Source organism: Brachyistius frenatus, unplaced genomic scaffold, assembly GCF_029030835.1.
Source record: "Brachyistius frenatus isolate BFR_SWC_R1_liver_20210118 unplaced genomic scaffold, ASM2903083v1 Contig_269, whole genome shotgun sequence".
NCBI lineage: Eukaryota > Metazoa > Chordata > Actinopteri > Embiotocidae > Brachyistius > Brachyistius frenatus.
In genome coordinates this window covers 189,457-208,615 of record NW_027210868.1, presented here as the reverse complement: position 1 = coordinate 208,615, position 19,159 = coordinate 189,457, and the positions used below count along the sequence as shown (strand labels likewise).

The 19,159-nt window shown below is 38.9% G+C and overlaps 2 protein-coding genes across 6 annotated transcripts in view; one reads left to right on the top strand and one right to left on the bottom strand.

The window, feature by feature from the left end:
* kcnh1b (potassium voltage-gated channel, subfamily H (eag-related), member 1b) overlaps positions 1 to 2,070 on the bottom strand; it is a 62,128-nt gene extending 60,058 nt beyond the window's left edge. For all 3 annotated transcript variants that reach the window (XM_069721618.1, XM_069721620.1, XM_069721619.1), the window contains exon 1: positions 1,900 to 2,070. In XM_069721618.1, the coding sequence (XP_069577719.1) occupies positions 1,900 to 1,972 (73 nt within the window). In that variant the 5' untranslated portion in view covers positions 1,973 to 2,070. The remainder of the gene's footprint in view (positions 1 to 1,899) is intronic.
* A 1,983-nt stretch (positions 2,071 to 4,053) lies between these two features.
* Positions 4,054 to 18,384, top strand: rcor3 (REST corepressor 3). 3 transcript variants are annotated; one of them, XM_069721634.1, is made up of 13 exons: positions 4,054 to 4,111; positions 4,262 to 4,547; positions 4,657 to 4,713; positions 4,986 to 5,063; positions 5,175 to 5,227; positions 5,636 to 5,797; positions 6,648 to 6,880; positions 8,287 to 8,365; positions 12,254 to 12,469; positions 14,106 to 14,183; positions 14,878 to 14,935; positions 15,321 to 15,565; positions 16,110 to 18,384. In XM_069721634.1, the coding sequence occupies exons 2-13, from the start codon at positions 4,424 to 4,426 to the stop codon at positions 16,494 to 16,496; spliced, it is 1,770 nt and encodes a 589-aa protein (XP_069577735.1). In that variant the 5' UTR covers positions 4,054 to 4,111; positions 4,262 to 4,423; the 3' UTR covers positions 16,497 to 18,384. The 3 variants fall into 3 exon arrangements, with proteins under 3 accessions (XP_069577735.1, XP_069577734.1, XP_069577736.1); XM_069721633.1 differs by lacking the exon at positions 4,054 to 4,111 and having other exon boundaries at positions 4,200 to 4,547; XM_069721635.1 differs by lacking the exon at positions 4,054 to 4,111 and having other exon boundaries at positions 4,202 to 4,547; positions 6,648 to 6,772.
* The last annotated feature ends 775 nt before the right edge of the window (positions 18,385 to 19,159 follow it).

The following is a 19,159-nucleotide window of genomic DNA, read 5'->3' as shown; positions in this document are numbered from 1 at the left end:
CTAATGAATGAGGGATTATTTTCAGATGGACCTCCAGAAAACTAAGAAGAAGGAGTGAATTTAGCGAATGACATGCAGAAAAATAGTGGAAAAACTTTATAATGGCGTGTGAAACATGGACAGTGTCCACCACCCTGCCAAAGTCAGCTGGAGCCCAAAACACTGTCACTGCATGAAGCTTAATGTAGAGTACTTCTTCAAATATCTTTCTAAAATAAAATGAGCTAAACTGATGCTACTGACCTTTCAAATCTGAAAATAATTGGCAACAGTTTATTTTAAATGAAAGCAATACATCAGCTGTAATTAATGAGGAAGTCGAGGAAACTGGAAGGCTAAAGTTAGCCTGCTGTGTTACAATGGTAGCACTTAATAATACAGGCTGTCATTTACAATTTAATTCTGTAAGAATGAACGTCAAATAAAATGCTGATTTCGACTGATGAAGGTGGATGTGGTGGAAAGAAAAAGGGAACAAAAGGGGAAAGAACTCAAAACAAACAAAACAAAACTGACGTTAACAGCGAAGATAATTTGGATGAACTCAGATTAAGTTTTGGGTCTAAATGAAGAAGGAACAGCAAAACTCAAAGAAAACGGTTTGGAGTAATGATGGACTTGTCACTGATTTCTGGAATAGACAGTATTTATATTACTTATGTGGGATTTAACTGTGGTGATTTAGGCTCTTATTGCTGCAGTGTAGATTCAGTGGTGGCAAAGCTCTGTTTTTTACAATAATGAATGAAGCAGCAGACGAACGCAGCCTTTGCTCGTGGAAGGCAACAGTGTGAGGTTGATCCAATATCAGAGATAAACTGCCACACAGGAGCTCGACAATATATTAGTGTTATATCGATATTGTGATATGAGGCGAGATATTGTTTTAGATTTTTGATATAGTTTGATTTTACAAGTCATTTCCTGCTTTAAAAGCTTCATTACAGTACAGTTATGTCATTTTCTGAACTTAAACCATTATCTGCTTTATTATCAGGCTATATGTCATTATTCATTCAAAAAAAATCATAGTGTGTAAATATTTTGTCATCCGACCATATCCACATAGTGGTAGGACAATTTGCTCGAAACTATTCTGATAGGCTTTTTGATTTTGTCCACGTCGTCCAGCCCAGAGAGGAGAATTGTAACTGATGCATAAAGATGGCCAAACAACACTGAGTATTAAAGCCCACATAACTTATTGTTGGACTTCTGTTTCATTAAAGACTAAAACGGAGACATACCAGCAAATATTTCACTGGTAAAATAGGTTTTAAAACTTCCAAACTGATATCTTCAACAGTCCTGTTTCATATTCAATGTACTGTATGTAGCGTATGATAAACAAAATTAAAATCATCACATCGTCACATTTGTCAAGCTTGAACCGTTGGCACTTCAGTTTTTAAAAAAGATCAAAATGGTACATTTTTTGTCGCACCGTTTAACTTAACTTGTTTTTCCAATGGCCGACTCCCATGTAGGTTCGCAATATTTCTAGAAATAGTCTACTTCAATAATAATAATAATAATAATTTATCCCATTTATTCTTTCCTCAAAAAAGGTCCCGTTTCAGTCTCCTAATCCTGCGGTCTGATTTTCTTATTTAAATTCCGGTTAATGTGCTACACGACAGAACATTGAAAATGAAGTGCTACCAAAAGGAGCCTGTGCATGTTTGTTTTTTTTAAATATGCACATATATATATATATATATATATATATATATATATATATATATATATATATATATATATATAATGACTCCAGTTTAGCTGCCTGCTGACGAAACAACCGAACAGAACCACGAGACATTTCACACAACAACCGCGCTGCCACCGTTTAAATCCAGGTACGGCCGATTAACCGGACGGAACCGGAGGGGGACACCCTACCGTTGGACCGGCGGACGATGTTCTCCAGGAACGTGTTCTGAGGGGCCACAAGACCCCGCCGTCCTCCCGCCATCCTGCCGTCCTCGAGCAGCGCGAGGCAGAGCCGCTTCCCGTCGCTCACATATCTGATGAAGCACGAGCCCCGCGCGCGATAGAGTAGGAGCTGGTCCTCTCTCTCTCTCTCTCTCTCCTCTCTCTCTCTCTCTCTCTCTCTCTCTCTCTCTCTCTCTCTCTCTCTCTCTCTCTCTCTCTCTCTCCCTCTCTCTCTCTCTCTCTCTCTCTCTCTCTCTCTCTCTCTCTCTCTCTCTCTCTCTCTCTCTCTCTCTCTCTCTCTCTCTCTCTCTCTCTCTCTCTCTCTCTCCCTCTCCCTCCCTCTCTCTCCCTCTCCCTCTCTCTCTCTCTCTCTCTCTCAGCAGGCTCGCAGATGGTTGCAGCACGAGCTTCGAGATGAGCCACAGACAGCGTGGTGGAGAGAGCCTCGAACACACTGACTGACAGGTAGAGAGAGAGAGAGAGAGAGAGAGAGAGAGAGAGAGAGAGAGAGAGTGGACAACGAAGTCAGCGCAATATTGCGTCACTCGATGGTTAATTAAAGGTTCACCCAAATATCCAGACAGAAACAAAACATAAAGGCTTCTCATTTTTTTAAACACAAAACAAGCCAACATGTGCTGATCCAAGCATTTTAGATGGTGAAGGTTTTAGGCATGGATGGCATGTCCCGCCCTGGGGGGGGAGGGGGGGTTTGTGTGTCTTTGGGGTCATATGACGTCACTTCATGGTCATTTTGTGGCTCCCTGGTTAACTTCCCAGGAGACCCATTTAGTGGTGCAGCCACTGTTTTATGGTAAATGGACAACACTTATACAGGAAACGTTGGCAGGAGGACAGGAGATCGTTTGTCGAGGTGATCGGCACAAAAGTGGAATTTTGGAGAACTTCTTTTTACTTTTATTTTGCTCGAACATGCGTTTAATATGCAGACATGTTACAGTGATCGGAGAGTTGATGCTTATTCTAATGGAGGGGACAAGAGAGGATATCAAGAGTCTCAAAAGTACATTTGAACCTTTAACTCAACAGAAGCTTGTTTCTTCTCTCTTTTCAAATGTAATCTTTAAAATTCTCAGCATCAAAAGTATTTTATTCTCCTCCACTGTCCTGAAGTTGTGTGGTGTTACCAGATCCAAATTCCCCATGTGAACATGTGGGTGCGGCTACACTGCAGTGAAGGTCGTTTCCAGCTGTTTTATCCTACTGGGCATAGAGCTCTGGTAAATGTTGAAAGTATTGACCGCCACATACCGTATATTGTGCATTGAAACTCTATTTTTGGAACTACTTCAATGCCGTCACAGGAAGCCATCTCCAAATGTCAGCAGGGTTTCCAGACTGTAATCACAACAAAGACTGTACAGCTCAGAGCTAGTTAGGAGCCAGGCTTCTCCTCAGGGGCTCATCCACAACCACAAACTAACCAGGAGCACAGCTGACAGACAAAACCGACAGTTCTGATCATTAATTCACTATTTCATCATCTTTTTAGAAATGAAAACTCATTTCTTCAGTTTCCTGAGATTAGAAACTCGCCATGTTTCGATTTTGACTGTTGCTCAGGAAAAGGAGACGTGTTGACTTGTGCTTCAGGGAATGATGATGGACATTGAACACTATTTTATGACATTTTTGAGTCATTTTGTAACAATTGTCTGACGTATTAATAACTATAAAAATGAGCTGCAACCTTTAAGTGATACTTAGGTTTTTATCTATCTTAATTACTTGACATAAAAAGTGTGACACAACAAACGCTCCCAATATGAACTCCGTACAACAGTGCTTAAACTAGATGTAGACGCCCCCTGACGTCCTCTCAGCGGAAGTGCAGTTAGAAATGCAGCGTATTACCCTGCTGCCTGGTGTCACACTGTTGTGCGGTGTCGCCCCCTGCAGGCTCCAAACAGTCAGTGCAGAAGAGTCGCTGATAAACAAGGAGACTGTTTTCAGTTTAATGTAGCTGCAGGAAGATGAATGTTTTCAGAAGGCAATTATTACTTTCATGTTTTGTAAAGACAATTTTGGAGGTCATTTTTAACCTGTGTTTCGCTGCTGTTAAATTAGTTGTTTTTTTTAATTTACTTCATGAGTTTGTCGGCGGAGGGATCTGCTGCCACAGGCTCTGCAGGAGCAGAAGTCGCATTGCCGCCCAACGGTGCGTAAAAAGCCTTCCGCCGCGGTAGTTAGGCCCCTCTATGCCATAGCTTTAAAGCGGCAAAAACCTCCTTCATGGGGGACTTTTTACATATAAAACTACATAAAATTCAGCTGAGACTCTACCGTTGTTATCCATAATGTGTTATAGTATGAAGTGACCGTGTAAACACGGTGCGTGAAGGGAAACGCGCTACAGCGACACGCACGGAGCCGAGACGAGAGAGCGAACAGCAGCAGAAAAACGTCAAGCTCCTGCTGACATTTTCTATTCCGACCCAGCTGCTGAAACACGCTGTATTTGAGCCCTGAGATGCCGGGAATGATGGATAAAGGCTCGGAGTATTTAGGAAAAGGTCGCTCAAACGGCACCAAGAGTCCGTCCAACGCGTCCAACGGACATTTTTCCGACGAAAGTGGCAGCGACGACGAACACGGTGAGCAGGATATAGCCTCGAACAGCCTCTTAGCGCTCCTTATGTGCTCGTTTTGAACGTGAATAATGTGAGTGAAACATCTCCCGTGTTTCCTCTCGGTGTTTTCCAGATGTGGGGATGCGGGTTGGAGCCGACTATCAGGCCAGCATTCCCGAGTTTGAGCTAGGTGAGGTTTCACTGGTGTTGACTTGAGTGACAGACGGTGGTAGCCTCGGTACATGTACCGTAACACAGCTCCGGTAACTGTACTCCTGCTCCATGTGAATGTGTTGGTTGCATTCAGCGGGACTGCAGCGGTACTTCACACTTCATATATCAGATTTTCACTGAGTGTGTTTTTAGTATTTTTGCTATTACTTTCGAAAAGTCTCCTCAGACTTACAGGAGAAAAAGTACACATGATTATGTCATTTCTCTGCGGTGCGTGTCCACGTTCAGGTTCCACTAAGTACACCGATAAAGACAGTGGAGGGATGTTGGTCTGGTCTCCGTTTCACACCATCGGCGACTCAAAACGTAAGTAAACTACATGAGACTGAGAATATTCAGTGTGCTTTGACACGCGTGGTCTCGTATCAGGTCAAAGTGCACCAGACTGAATTAAAAGGTGTGTATTTCTCTCCCCAGTGGATGAATACATCGCTATCGCCAAAGAGAAACACGGATACAACGTGGAGCAGGTGCGTCTCTCAGCAGCACAATTTCCCTCCAAATTTGGCACCAAGAAAATCTTGGGAAAGAGAACGTGAATGACTTCAATCTCCTGCTGCGATGAAACTGTTCGAAGCTGGTTCCTTAAACTAAACAGCATTAAACACTGGAAGACGCCAAATGAAAATGTCGGAAATATGACATTTTTTTCACGTCGCACTGGGATGCGTCGTCATGGTAACTCATGCTGCAGACCTAACTTGCCCCAAAGCAGGTTATGTTCTGAACGATCAATTCTCTAGGAAAGGTGTCAGAAATAGAAATAGTCTGTGAGGTGTTAACACTGTGTGTGTGTGTGCGTGCGTGCGTGCGTGTGTGTGTGTGTGTGTGTGTGCGTGTGTGTCTGTGTGTGCGTGTGTGTGTGTGTGTGTCTCCAGGCTCTCGGCATGCTCTTCTGGCACAAACACAACATTGAGAAGTCTCTTGCCGACCTGCCCAACTTCACTCCGTTCCCGGACGAGTGGACGGTGGAGGACAAGGTGCTGTTCGAGCAGGCCTTCAGCTTCCACGGCAAGAGCTTCCACCGCATCCAGCAGATGGTAAACAACCTGGCACCACAACAACAACAACAACAATGTGTCCGTCAAAGACTGTGTCTCTTATTTACATTACGACACCGTGCCGGTGGAGGGAAGTAACTTCACTCCACAACTTTTCTGCTACTTGATATTAACCCACTAATTACTATTCAATAAACATTTATATTTAAACATTAAACAGTATTATTAGGATTTGATCAACACTGCTTGTTGGTCCTCTCTATATAATTTGGTTAAAAGAAACATAGATATAACCTGAAAAGATGTGACACAACTCCATGGTTATTTTATCATTATTGTTTTTGGCTGAAATAAGTTCCAATACTTTGAGTTTCCTGTTTGTCCGATGATGGAGGAACAGGATGGTTATTGATCAGATTTCACATGATACTGCTGCTCTTACTTGTGCTGCTTATTGATCCAATGAATTGGTTCTTTTGGGGTTTTGAAGAGAAAACCAAAAACACCACATCATGTCCTGAATACGAATGAACTTTCTGGAGACCAAAAACTGGAAAACAGATTTCTGCATCAGAATTGAGGTTGTTGTTTTTTTTTAAATCGTTCCTCTCATTGCCCCTCAGTTTTATCTGGTGACCCAGAATAGGGGCCTCGACCTTTACTTTGGGAAACACTGGACTAAACGATCCCACTTTATATAAAGTAGTAAAAACCAGCTGCAGCTAGTTTTAAATACTAGTGAAGCTTTGATGCTCAGCTGGAGTATTTTTACATTGAGCTGATAACATAGTCTATCTGACTACTTCCACCTCAGCTCAGACAAATCTGTGAAAAAACCCCAGAAGATTGTTTAACAACTTGTAACGAAGGCTTCGTGTGTGTCCTTCAGTTACCGGACAAATCCATCTCCAGCCTGGTGAAGTATTACTACTCGTGGAAGAAGACCCGCTCCAGAACGAGTCTGATGGACCGACAGGCTCGCAAACTGGCCAGCCGGAGCAACCAGGACGACAGGTACGGCCCGCTGGCAGCTCTGACAGACGGACGGACGGAGGGACAGACAGACGGGCGGGCGGACAGACAGAATAACGGACGGACGGACGGACAGACAGACACAGGAAGGTTCATCACTGTCAGATTAAAGTCTCAAAATGTCCTGTTTTGAAAAGTAGTTTGAACTCAATTAACACGACGTGTCTTTACATTATTACTTCTTCACGTTTCATGCTGTTTGTACTTTGTGCATTTGCACTACAACATATTTCTGTAATTTATCATGAAACTTTATGAATATACTACCTACCTTTTCTTAGTTGTATTTTTTCACTTTATATTGTAAATGTTTACACTCCTCTTTTTTCTTCGTTAAGTATTTTGCACCACTAAACCAAGACTAATTCCGTGTATGTGATTTGGCAATAAATCTGATTCTTATCATGACAGAAATAAAACCAACCCCAAAAAGTGTTTTATAAAAACATCTTGAGCTTAGATGTAAAAGACTTTATTTTGGCCTCACTGATTACAAACTACAAAAAGTAGTTTTGCGTTGTTAAAGCAGCAGCATGAAGGATTCAGAGGCCACCAAGTGAAAAACCTTCGTATTGGAATAAACGGCCGAAATAAAAAGCCGCCTCTCGCTGCGACGTTTGGTTCGTCTCTTCTGCAGAAACACGGTGGTGCAACAGGAAGGACTCCGTGTGAGAGGACCTGCTCCTTATCCAGATATGAAGGACTCTTTTTAAGTTAATAAAAGCAGCCTTGTGATTTTTTTTTTTTTAGGTAAAGTAATGATAATGAAGTAGAGCATTAAAAATTCAGGCATTTATATCATACAAGCCAGTCTCTTAATAAAAGTCGGAGATTTTTGTCGCTCAACAAATCTGCAACAGGAAAGCTGCCTCTTCCATAAATTCGATGCAGTTCTATATCGTCAGTACGTTCATATTAGACTCATCAACATATTGAGAACTTCTGCATGTAAGCTCGCTGCTTTGGGAAACAGACTCGCCCACAAAAAACACCACAAATAGCAAATAAGTGAAGGAAAAAGAAATTGGATCCTTTTCATCTGAAGTGCTGCTGGCAGTTTGCGGGTTTGAACAGCTGATGGCGCCGAAGCTCCTCTGGTTTATGCCTGTTCACTTCATTTCCCTTAATAATAGTCACTGATACTTCATGATGGATGATTCCAGGTTTACTACAGAGGCTCTTGTATTCTGTCTTGTTCTTGTATTTCTTCACTGTTCAGTTTATTGTTTTTAGGAGCATATTAACTGAAAATAAGAATTTAAATACAAAACATTTGATTTCGAGGTGATGTCAAAAGTCTGATTCTGTTTTCTGGACATTGTTCTGTATATAACGATATAATTGACCAAGCAGATCATTTCTTTATCAGAGGGATTTTTTTCATATTTTGTGTTGTTGTTTTAACATCATGTTTCTTCTTTCTGAACTTGTGGTCTGTGTCGGTGGTACTCGCCGACTACCGATGATATAATTTTGGCTTGTTGTCGTTGCCATAGTGATGAGGAAATGGAGGAGACCAATCCCATCGAGGCCGGCGACAGTGACTATGACCCCAACAAGGAAACCAAGAAAGAGGTAACGTGAAGACGTCGGAGCTGCGTTTTGTGAAGCGATAACAAAACTGAGCTTTCATCTCTGACGGTTCCTGTTGAAACGGTTCAATAAAACATCCCTTTATATGTTATTATATTAATACCCATGAGTCTATAAGACTATAACCTCAGGCAAATTATGAGCAACAATACATATATATAAACATCATGCTTACACCGCAAATATTATAGATTAGATTAGATTTAATTAGATTATATTAGGATTAAGATTAGATTAGAATTAGATTATATTAGGATTAGATTAGAATTAGATTCAGATTAGTTACATTAATATTAAATACATTTAAATTATATTTATATTAAATACATTTATATTAGATACAATTAGATTAGATACATTTAGATTTGATTTAGATTAGATGAGATTGGATTTAAATTAGGTTTGATTAGATTAGAATTTGATTTAGATTAGTTTAGGATTAAGATTAGATTAAGATAAAAATTTGATTAGATTACAATTAGATTCAGATTAAATACATTTAGATTAGATACATTCATATTAAATACATTTAGATTAGATTAAGATTAGAATTAGATTAGATTCAGATTGGATACATTTATATTAAATACATTTAAATTCTATTTATATTAAATATGTTTAGATTAGATTAAATACATTTAGATTAAATACATTTAGATTAGATTTAGATTAAATACATTTAGATTAGATACATTTAGATTTGATTTAGATTAGATATTGGATTGGATTTAGATTAGGTTTGATTAGATTAGAATTAGATTAGAATTTGATTTAGATGAGATTAGGATTAAGATTAGATTAAAATAAGAATTAGATTAGATTACAATTAGATTCAGATTAGATACATTTAGATTAGATACATTCATATTAAATACATTTAGATTAGATTCAGATTAGATACATTTTTATTAAATACATTTAAATTCTATTTATATTAAATATGTTTAGATTAGATTAAATACATTTAGATTAGATTTAGATTAAATACATTTAGATTAGAATAGATACATTTAGATTAGATTAGATACATTTAGATTAGATTAGATATGTTTACATTTAGATTAGATTAGATACATTTAGATTAGATTAGATACATTTAGATTAGATTAGATACGTTTACATTTAGATTAGATACATTTAGATTAGATTAGATACGTTTACATTTAGATTAGATTAGATACATTTAGATTAGATACATTTAGATTAGATTAGATACATTTAGATTACATTAGATACATTTAGATTAGATACATTTAGATTAGATTAGATACATTTAGATTAGATTAGATACGTTTACATTTAGATTAGATACATTTAGATTAGATTAGATACGTTTACATTTAGATTAGATTAGATACATTTAGATTAGATACATTTAGATTAGATTAGATACATTTAGATTAGATTAGATACGTTTACATTTAGATTAGATTAGATACATTTAGATTAGATTAGATACATTTACATTTAGATTAGATACATTTAGATTAGATACATTTAGATTAGATTAGATACATTTAGATTAGATTAGATACATTTAGATTAGATTAGATACATTTAGATTAGATTAGATACATTTAGATTAGATTAGATACGTTTACATTTAGATTAGATTAGATACATTTAGATTAGATTAGATACATTTACATTTAGATTAGATACATTTAGATTAGATACATTTAGATTAAATTAGATACGTTTAGATTAGATACATTCATATTAAATACATTTAGATTAGATTCAGATTAGATACATTTTTATTAAATACATTTAAATTCTATTTATATTAAATATGTTTAGATTAGATTAAATACATTTAGATTAGATTTAGATTAGAATAGATACATTTAGATTAGATTAGATACATTTAGATTAGATTACGTTTACATTTAGATTAGATTAGATACATTTAGATTAGATACATTTAGATTACATTAGAGATTAGATTAGATTATTTAGATTAGATTAGATACATTTAGATTAGATTTAGATTAGATACATTTAGATTAGATTAGATACATTTAGATTAGATATACATTTAAATTTTATATGTTTAGATTAGATTAGATACATTTAGATTAGATTTTAGATTAGATTAGATACATTTAGATTAGATTAGATACATTTAGATTACATTAGATACATTTAGATTAGATTAGATACATTTAGATTAGATACATTTAGATTAGATTAGATATATTTAGATTACATTAGATACATTTAGATTAGATACATTTAGATTAGATTAGATACATTTAGATTAGATTATATACGTTTACATTTAGATTAGATTAGATACATTTAGATTAGATACATTTAGATTACATTAGATATATTTAGATTACATTAGATACATTTAGATTAGATACATTTAGATTAGATTAGATACATTTAGATTAGATACATTTAGATTAGATACATTTAGATTACATTAGATATATTTAGATTACATTTAGATTAGATACATTTAGATTAGATTAGATACATTTAGATTAGATACATTTAGATTAGATACATTTAGATTACATTAGATACATTTAGATTAGATTAGATACATTTAGATTAGATACATTTAGATTAGATTAGATACATTTAGATTAGATTAGATACATTTAGATTAGATACATTTAGATTAGATACATTTAGATTACATTATATACATTTAGATTAGATACATTTAGATTAGATTAGATACATTTAGATTACATTAGATACATTTAGATTACATTAGATACATTTAGATTAGATACATTTAGATTAGATTAGATACATTTAGATTACATTAGATACATTTAGATTAGATACATTTAGATTACATTAGATACATTTAGATTAGATACATTTAGATTAGATTAGATACATTTAGATTACATTATATACATTTAGATTAGATACATTTAGATTAGATTAGATACATTTAGATTACATTAGATACATTTAGATTAGATACATTTAGATTAGATTAGATACATTTAGATTAGATTAGATACATTTAGATTACATTATATACATTTAGATGAGATACTTTTACATTTAGTTTAGATTAGATACATTTAGATTAGATACTTTTAGATTACATTAGATACATTTAGATTAGATACTTTTACATTTAGATTACATTAGATACATTTAGATGAGATACATTTACATTTAGATTACATTAGATACATTTAGATTAGATACATTTAGATTACATTAGATACATTTAGATTAGATGCATTTAGATTACATTAGATACATTTAGATTAGATACTTTTACATTTAGATTAGATTAGATTAGATACAATTAGATTAGATTATATTAGGGTGTGCATTGCCATACCATCATGTATTATTGAGCAATCCAAATGCCTCTTGCTTAATTAAATACTTAATCCAGGAAATATAAAACGTTTTCCCTTTATAAAAAAACAAAACAAAAGCAACACAACCCAATTCCATCTTTTGATTTATTCTAGTGTAAATAGTAAATCATTTTGAGAAAGAAATGTCATTTGTGATGAAAAAGAACCAGATTATAGACAGGATAAGAATTAAATTTGACTGCAGGACTGACTGAGAGGATGAAAAAAAAAAAAAAAAAAAAATCGCAGTTGTAATTTATTCACTTTCAGCCTTGCTTTGCCAATGTTTGTAATTATTAGTTTTATGACACACGTTGTGTTTTTTTGAATAAATATTGTAATGACAGTCAAAAATGTTGTCAAAAAGCATAGTTCTCTGTCCATAAACTGCCCTCCCCTCCTCCCTCCCCTACCACAACCACAGCACCGTGGACCTCAGATGCTTTACATGGAACTACATTTCCATCAGTCTCAGGAGATTGTAAATCAGTTAACAGCTTCACTCTGTACTCTCTCTCTCTTCCAGAACCAGGCCGAGCCGGCCGTGTTGGGCCCGAAGGTGGCTCTGGGTCGGCGGGAGCACCAGACCCTGCAGCACCGGCACCACCAACGCTCCCGCTGCCGCCCCCCCAAAGGCATGTACCTGACCCAGGAGGACGTGGTGGCGGTGTCCTGCAGCGCCTCCGCAGCCAACACGCTTCTCCGGCAGCTGGACATGGAGCTGGTGTCCCTGAAGAGACAGGTAGGACAGCTGCAACCCTCCTCATCCTCTCCTGATCCTCCTCTCCTGATCCTCCTCCTCTCCTGATCCTCCTTTCCTCCTCTCCTGATCCTCCTCTCCTGCTCCTCATCCTCTCCTGATCCTCCTCCTCTCCTGATCCTCCTCCTCTCCTGATCCTCGTCTCCCGATCCTCCTTTCCTCCTCTCCTGCTCCTCCTCTCCTGCTCCTCCTGGGGACGAAGGAGAAGAACCTTTTTATTCATAACCATCATTCCTGGATGTGTCAATGCAGTTTATTAAAACTATGAAACCAATTTTAACATTTCAGAACAATTATAACGTTTTTAAGATTTCTTCAGTATCACAGAAATCCAGCGATATTTTTCAGTTCCAAACAGAAAAGCTAACATCATATTCAGCATACTTTTAGAATGTGAACAAATATAAGATAAGAAAGGAGGCTCACGCTGTATCTTCCTGCTAAGTAACAGACACCATGGCAACCGTCAGGTTTGTGTTTTAAAACAACGGAGGATTGTCACGAGTCTCCGTATCCTTTTCACCAGCCCGCAGTGAGATTTGGAAAAATTAAAACAAGCATTTTTACTTCAGCGAAACTTTGAGTTCAGTTTCAACTCAGTTTTATTCCTAAAGTGTGAAATCACACAAGTTATCTCAAGACACCAACACGGAGGAGTCCTGACGAGAACATTAGAGGAACCCAATAATTCAGAAACTCTCACGAGCGACAGCTTGAAGGGAAAAATGATTTTTAACAGTGAGAAGAACCGAAAGAAAGGTTTGAGCCTCGGAGACACAGGAGACAATAAACGGTTTGTCTTGGCAATATTACGATTTCTGTGATTTATTTGAGCTTTTTTATGAGAATCTCTCGGATGCTTTTGGCAGCCGTCAATAAGCATCTGGCTGAATTCTGGTTTGGATATTTGACTATTTGACTTTTTGAGTTTGCGCTGCAGCAGGATGCTTCCCGTGTTATAAATATTGAGATTTGCTTCGTGTGATTTGAAGGACACATCGTCATCAATAGCGACTCCAAGATTCCTCACTGGTGTTGGAGGCCAAGATTATATCATCTAGAGTAACTAGTAGGTCGGACAAAGAATTTATAAAGTGTGTAAGGCCAAATATAAAAACTTCAGTGTTGTCTGAATTTATTAAATGATAAATCCTCCAGCCCTTCGTGTCTTCTAGTCCTAGTGTCTTTAAGTTTTTGATTTGTTTCATCTAGATATAACTTGGTGTCATCTGCATAACGATGGTCAACGTTGCCTCCAGGAAGCATGTAGAGTGATTAACAGCCTTCCAGTAATGAGTCAGTAAAAACTGACGTGATGGACTTCTTTTGTTTTTTTATTTACAAGTGCAACTCGACCAATTTTGATCCAAAAGAAATTAAGCAAAGAAAAAAAATTCGACATCCATTGCAACCTTTGAAAAAATGTCACTAGTTGCATTTTGGTCTGGTTCTGGTGCCCGGACCTCCCGGGTGTAACGGGTCAGGTCCTGAAAGTCATCTGTCAAATGTGAAACATTATGCAAACACAGCTGATACGATACGATGTGAGTTATTTTTTACATGACTGTTAATGAAGAAACATTAAAACTCAGTTTAATGTTTCCGTTCGGTTCTTCAGGTCCAGAATGCAAAACAGATGAACAGTGGACTGAAACACATGTTGGACTCTGGGATCGAAGAGTTCAAGCAGGCTGAGGTACAAACACACACACACACACACACACACACACACACACACACACACACACACACACACACACACACACACACACACACACACACACACACACACACACACACACACACACACACACACACACACACACACACACACACAGACGCAAACACATCCAAAAACACCCGCAAACACACACACACACACACACACACACACACATCCAAAAACACCCGCAAATACACATACACACAAACACACACATACACACACAAACACACACATACAAACACACAAGCAAACAAACACACACACACAAACACACACACACACAAATACACACACACACACACACAAACACACACATACACACACACACACACACACACACAAACACACACACACACACACACACACACACAAATACACACACACACACGCAAACACACACACAAATACACAAACACACACAAACACACACACACAAACACACCACTCAGTGAAACGCATTACAAATGATGTGTTTCAGTTGAAACCATTTATGGTTGTTGGGTTTCTGCAAAGATAAGTCAAGGAATACGTATTAGTGTACTTTTTTGGAGAATGGGATATAACTTTGATAACTCTTGGGCTGAAGGAACAAACTCGGTCTTTACTTGTGGGTTATTTTAATCTTTGATCTTTGATCTTTAATCTTTAATCTTTGATCTTGCAGTGGAACCAGAAGGTGAACGCCCGCTGGACCACAGATGAGCAGCTCCTGGCGGTTCAAGGTGAGCTCCATCACTCTCCACAGTAGCAGCAGGTCGCCCACCAAATCACAGACATGAAGAAGCTCCTGAAGCCGTTGCGGTGTCGGCTGTCTTTCAGCTAACAGCTCATTTTCTGAGAAAACACTTTACCCATCATGCTCAGCACCAAACACAGCTGGAGACAAACTGGTGAAGTTGGTGGAGCGTTGAGCAGATGAAGAGCTTTCCATTTCTCTACGGTCGGTCGAGCCCAAACCAGAGATGAGAAAGAGTGAATATTTGACCTGATCAAAAAGCACAACTGGAGCTTTAAGCTCTAAGAGCCACTGAATGTTGAAGCTAATTTAAGTTTCCAGGGCGTCTATACGTGTCAGGATTGATCCCACCGTTGTAATCTGTCCTCCAGGTGTCAGGAAGTACGGAAAAGACTTCCAGGCCATCGCCGACGTCATCGGTAACAAGACAGTGGGCCAGGTGAAAAACTTCTTCGTAAACTACCGGCGGCGGTTCAACCTGGAGGAGGTGCTGCAGGAGTGGGAGGCCGAGCAGGGAACGCGGGCTCCCAACGGAGACAGCGCCACCTCTGGAGAGGAGGGGAAGAACAGCTCAACCACACCGTCAGGGAAGAGCACTGACGAAGAGGACGAGGAGGTGAGGCCTTCAGCTTCATACGCTCACATTTACACCGACTATGGCGCCTGCATGACGAGCTCTAATTTAATTTTAATGCAGCCATTTGTTTCACTTTATTTTTCTTCCGAGGAGAAACTTTCTGCACGGAGATAATGCACAGTAAACTTTCAGTAATAAACAGTCAACACGTGTGCCGTGTTCCAGATGACATGCTTCCTCAGCACAATAACGAACCGTGCTCGAACATGTCAGGACTCAGGAGTTTTAACAGAGTCGTGTTGTTTCAATCACACGCAGACAGGAAATGACCTCAGCAGAACCTAAAATATCAGTCTGCTGCTGAAGTGTGTTTTTAATCTCTCCACATTTGAAATGAGGAAAGAAAAACGATCCTGTATTTAGAAAGATTACAGGAAAGGCAGAATCAATTTAAAGCTTCATTTTCATCACAGTATACAGTATGTGTATGTTGGACGTAGTTTTTCTTTCTGTCTGGTTTGGTATGATCTTCCAACAGAACCTCTGCTGTCATGAAGAAGTAACTGTCCTCTCCTGTCTGCAGGGTCCGGTGACCTCCTCAGGTGCTTCACCTGCTGCCTCCTCCTCCTCCTCCTCCGCTCAGACTCCCGTGACACCCAACGCCGCCTCCTCCTCCCTCCACCAGCCCCCGCCTCTCCTGCGGCCCTCCCTCCCGGCCACGCCCTCCCTGCACCGCCAGCCCCCCCCACTCCAACAGCAGGCGCGCTTCCTGCAGCCCCGCCCCACCCTGCAGCAGCCCCCGCCACTCATCCGCCCCTCCAACCCCATGCCACCCCGCCTTAACCCCCGCCCTCCCGCTCCCATGATTCTCAGCGGCAACCCGGGGGGGTCGGGGCCAAGCTCCGCCCAGCAGCCCGCCGGCCTGGCCGTCCACCAATCAGACACGGCTTCGTCTTCCTCCCTCCACTAACGAACATCAGACTGAGTTTCTTTTTGAGAAACAGAAGAAAGAAGACATTTAATCTCAACTTGAAGCTGTCTATCGGTTGGAAGTTTGCTGCGTTCAGGTCCTGTGGGAAAAATCGGACTCCATTTTTCTCCACTTTTACCACACAGGGACGCATGTAATGTTCACTGCATCAGCGTTTATGTTTGTCTTTCCCACAGGACTTAAACGCAGCACACCTGCTGGTTGATGGGCACCTCATTTTAAAGTGTTTTTTTGTAAAGGAGAAGTTATTCAATCTTCAGATGTCTGGAACGAAAAGTGCAGATGATGAAATCCCGCTCTTTTCAGTCGTCGCCTCGTCCTCAGCAACACGTTGAGTCCAACAGGCTTCGTCTTCACCGTCGACGTCTCCACTCGGACGGAACTGCAGTAAACGACAAAAATTAAACACAACCGCACTTTCAAGTGATTTAAGTCACGCTCATAAAACCTTGTAAATAGATGAAGATCGAGTTCAGTGCAGACGTGCTAGCAGCTAACGGGTATATTGTTTACCATGTTCACCTTCTTAGTTTAACTGTTAGCATGCTAATATTTACCATTTTGACCTGGTGGTGTACAACAAAAGTGAAAAATCACTGCAGTCACAAGAATTCATTATTCATAGCTATCCATCCAGTAGTTGAGGTATTTTTTGAATCGGTCGCCCACCGGGCCGGCGGCTGAAAGATTCATCCAAATCTGAAGGAGTCCGTCAGATTCACTGGTGACATCGACACAAACAGTTTAGTTCACTTGGAAAATGATTCAAAACACACTCACGGGCAAAATGCAAAGAAGATTAATATCCATCTAGAGCACACACACACACACACACACACACACACACACACACACACACACACACACACACACACACACACACACACACACACAGAGTGAACAGAAGAAACAAGCCAGTCCTGAAACTCTATCCCGTCGTGTAGCAAAGTGAAAATGAAGTTTGACTGCAGTGCTTCATATCTCGCCTTCTGTAAAAAATCTAAAGCGCAGTCATTTTTCAGTGTTTTAGCAAACAACCGTATTGCAGCTGTCGGGAACTATTTTCACCAGCGGATGAATCCACTCTTTGTTCTCTAGTGAGTCAAAATAAACTATGTGTTGATGGTCATGAAGGAAGATGTCAACAGTGTTGATTTATTGCAGAGAAATAGAAAAATCAAAGTTTAATGATTTGCAACTGAGGACAAAGTAGTGGATCCTAGTTTCCATGATGTGTGTGAGTATGCAGCAGCAGTGTTTTCATGGTCCCCAGTGGTTCATCAACTCTGACAGGCGTGATGAAGATCAAACTAAAGTGTTGTGTACAGTAGCATTAGACATAAACGTACAGTTTGGTATCTATTGGAATCATTGGGAGCACAAAGTGCATCCGGTCAGCTGTCTAACTGATGAGCTTCTGCTCTACATTTGGTTTTCTAGTCGATTTCAAGCTTTTTGAAAACACTGAAGCTTTAACCCAGACATCTTCTGACGTCTCTTTTCGCCAAACGAAAATCTTCCTCACCGTTCTTCTGTTGTTGCGTTTCATTTTCTCAGAGTAGCTGTTGTTTCTCTACACGTTTTTCATCCTGGACTGAATCATGTGCATCATATCTGTCGTTCTGCTTTTCAGTGTGTATTCTTTATCCTCGTGCTACCAGTTTGGACTTGGTGTAAAAAAAAGAAAATCATTGTGAAAGTGCTCTTAATGCTTTTTTGGATAAACATGTATCACAGCATTAAATGTAACTGGAATCATAAACAGAGTCTTTTGAGTTTCAATAGAACTTGTTAAAAAAAAAAGTGATGTTAAGATGAAGTTGCTGAGATTTTTCTCAGCTTATTAAAAATGACATTTGTACCATCAGAGTTTTCATATATCATTCAGCATTAATGCTTCCTTCCAGATGTTCAAGCTACCCATGCCATGTGCACTAATGCATCCCTGTACCATCACAGATGCTGGCTTTAGGAACTGAGCTGATAACAAGCTGGATGGTCCCTCTCCTCTTTAACCTGGAGGATGCAGCATCCATGATTTCCAAACAGAATCTCAGATTGTGATCCATCAGACCTCAGGACAGTTGTCCACTTCACCTCAGTCCATCTTCAATGATCTCGGTCCAGAGAAGGCGGCGGTGTTTCTGGATCATGTTTCTATCTGGTTTCTTCTTTGGAGAGTTTTAACATCATTTGTGGACGCAGCGATGAACTGTGTTCACAGATGATGGTTTTCACAAGTGTTCCTGAGCCCATGCAGTGATTTCCACTCCAGAACAGTGTGTTTTTAATGCAGTGCTGCCTGAGGGCCCGAAGATCACCACCATCCAATATTGGTTTCCAGCCTTGTCCCTTGTGTTCAGAGATTTCTCCAGATTCTCTGAATCTTTTAATGATATTATGAACCGTAGATGATGAAATCCACTAATTCTTTGTAGTTTTATTTTGAGGAACATTAAAAAATACTTGCTGTATTTTCCCTCAGTGATGTGTTGCCATGGTAACCTAATTAGTTGAGATGTTCCCCCAGGTTTTTTTTGTTTTTTTTTTATCTTTACACAACTTTGTTGATCCTGTCCTAACTTTTTTTGAGACGTGTTGCTGCCATCAAATTAAAAATGAGCAGATATTTTTTATAACAA

Bases quoted from the DNA above. Each gene is read 5' to 3' on its own strand.
- rcor3 (XM_069721634.1), top strand. From the start codon at position 4,424: ATGCCGGGAATGATGGATAAAGGCTCGGAGTATTTAGGAAAAGGTCGC. The intron at 4,714-4,985 runs GTGAGGTTTCAC...GTCCACGTTCAG, and splicing joins CATTCCCGAGTTTGAGCTAG to GTTCCACTAAGTACACCGAT. The intron at 8,366-12,253 runs GTAACGTGAAGA...TCTCTCTTCCAG, and splicing joins ACAAGGAAACCAAGAAAGAG to AACCAGGCCGAGCCGGCCGT.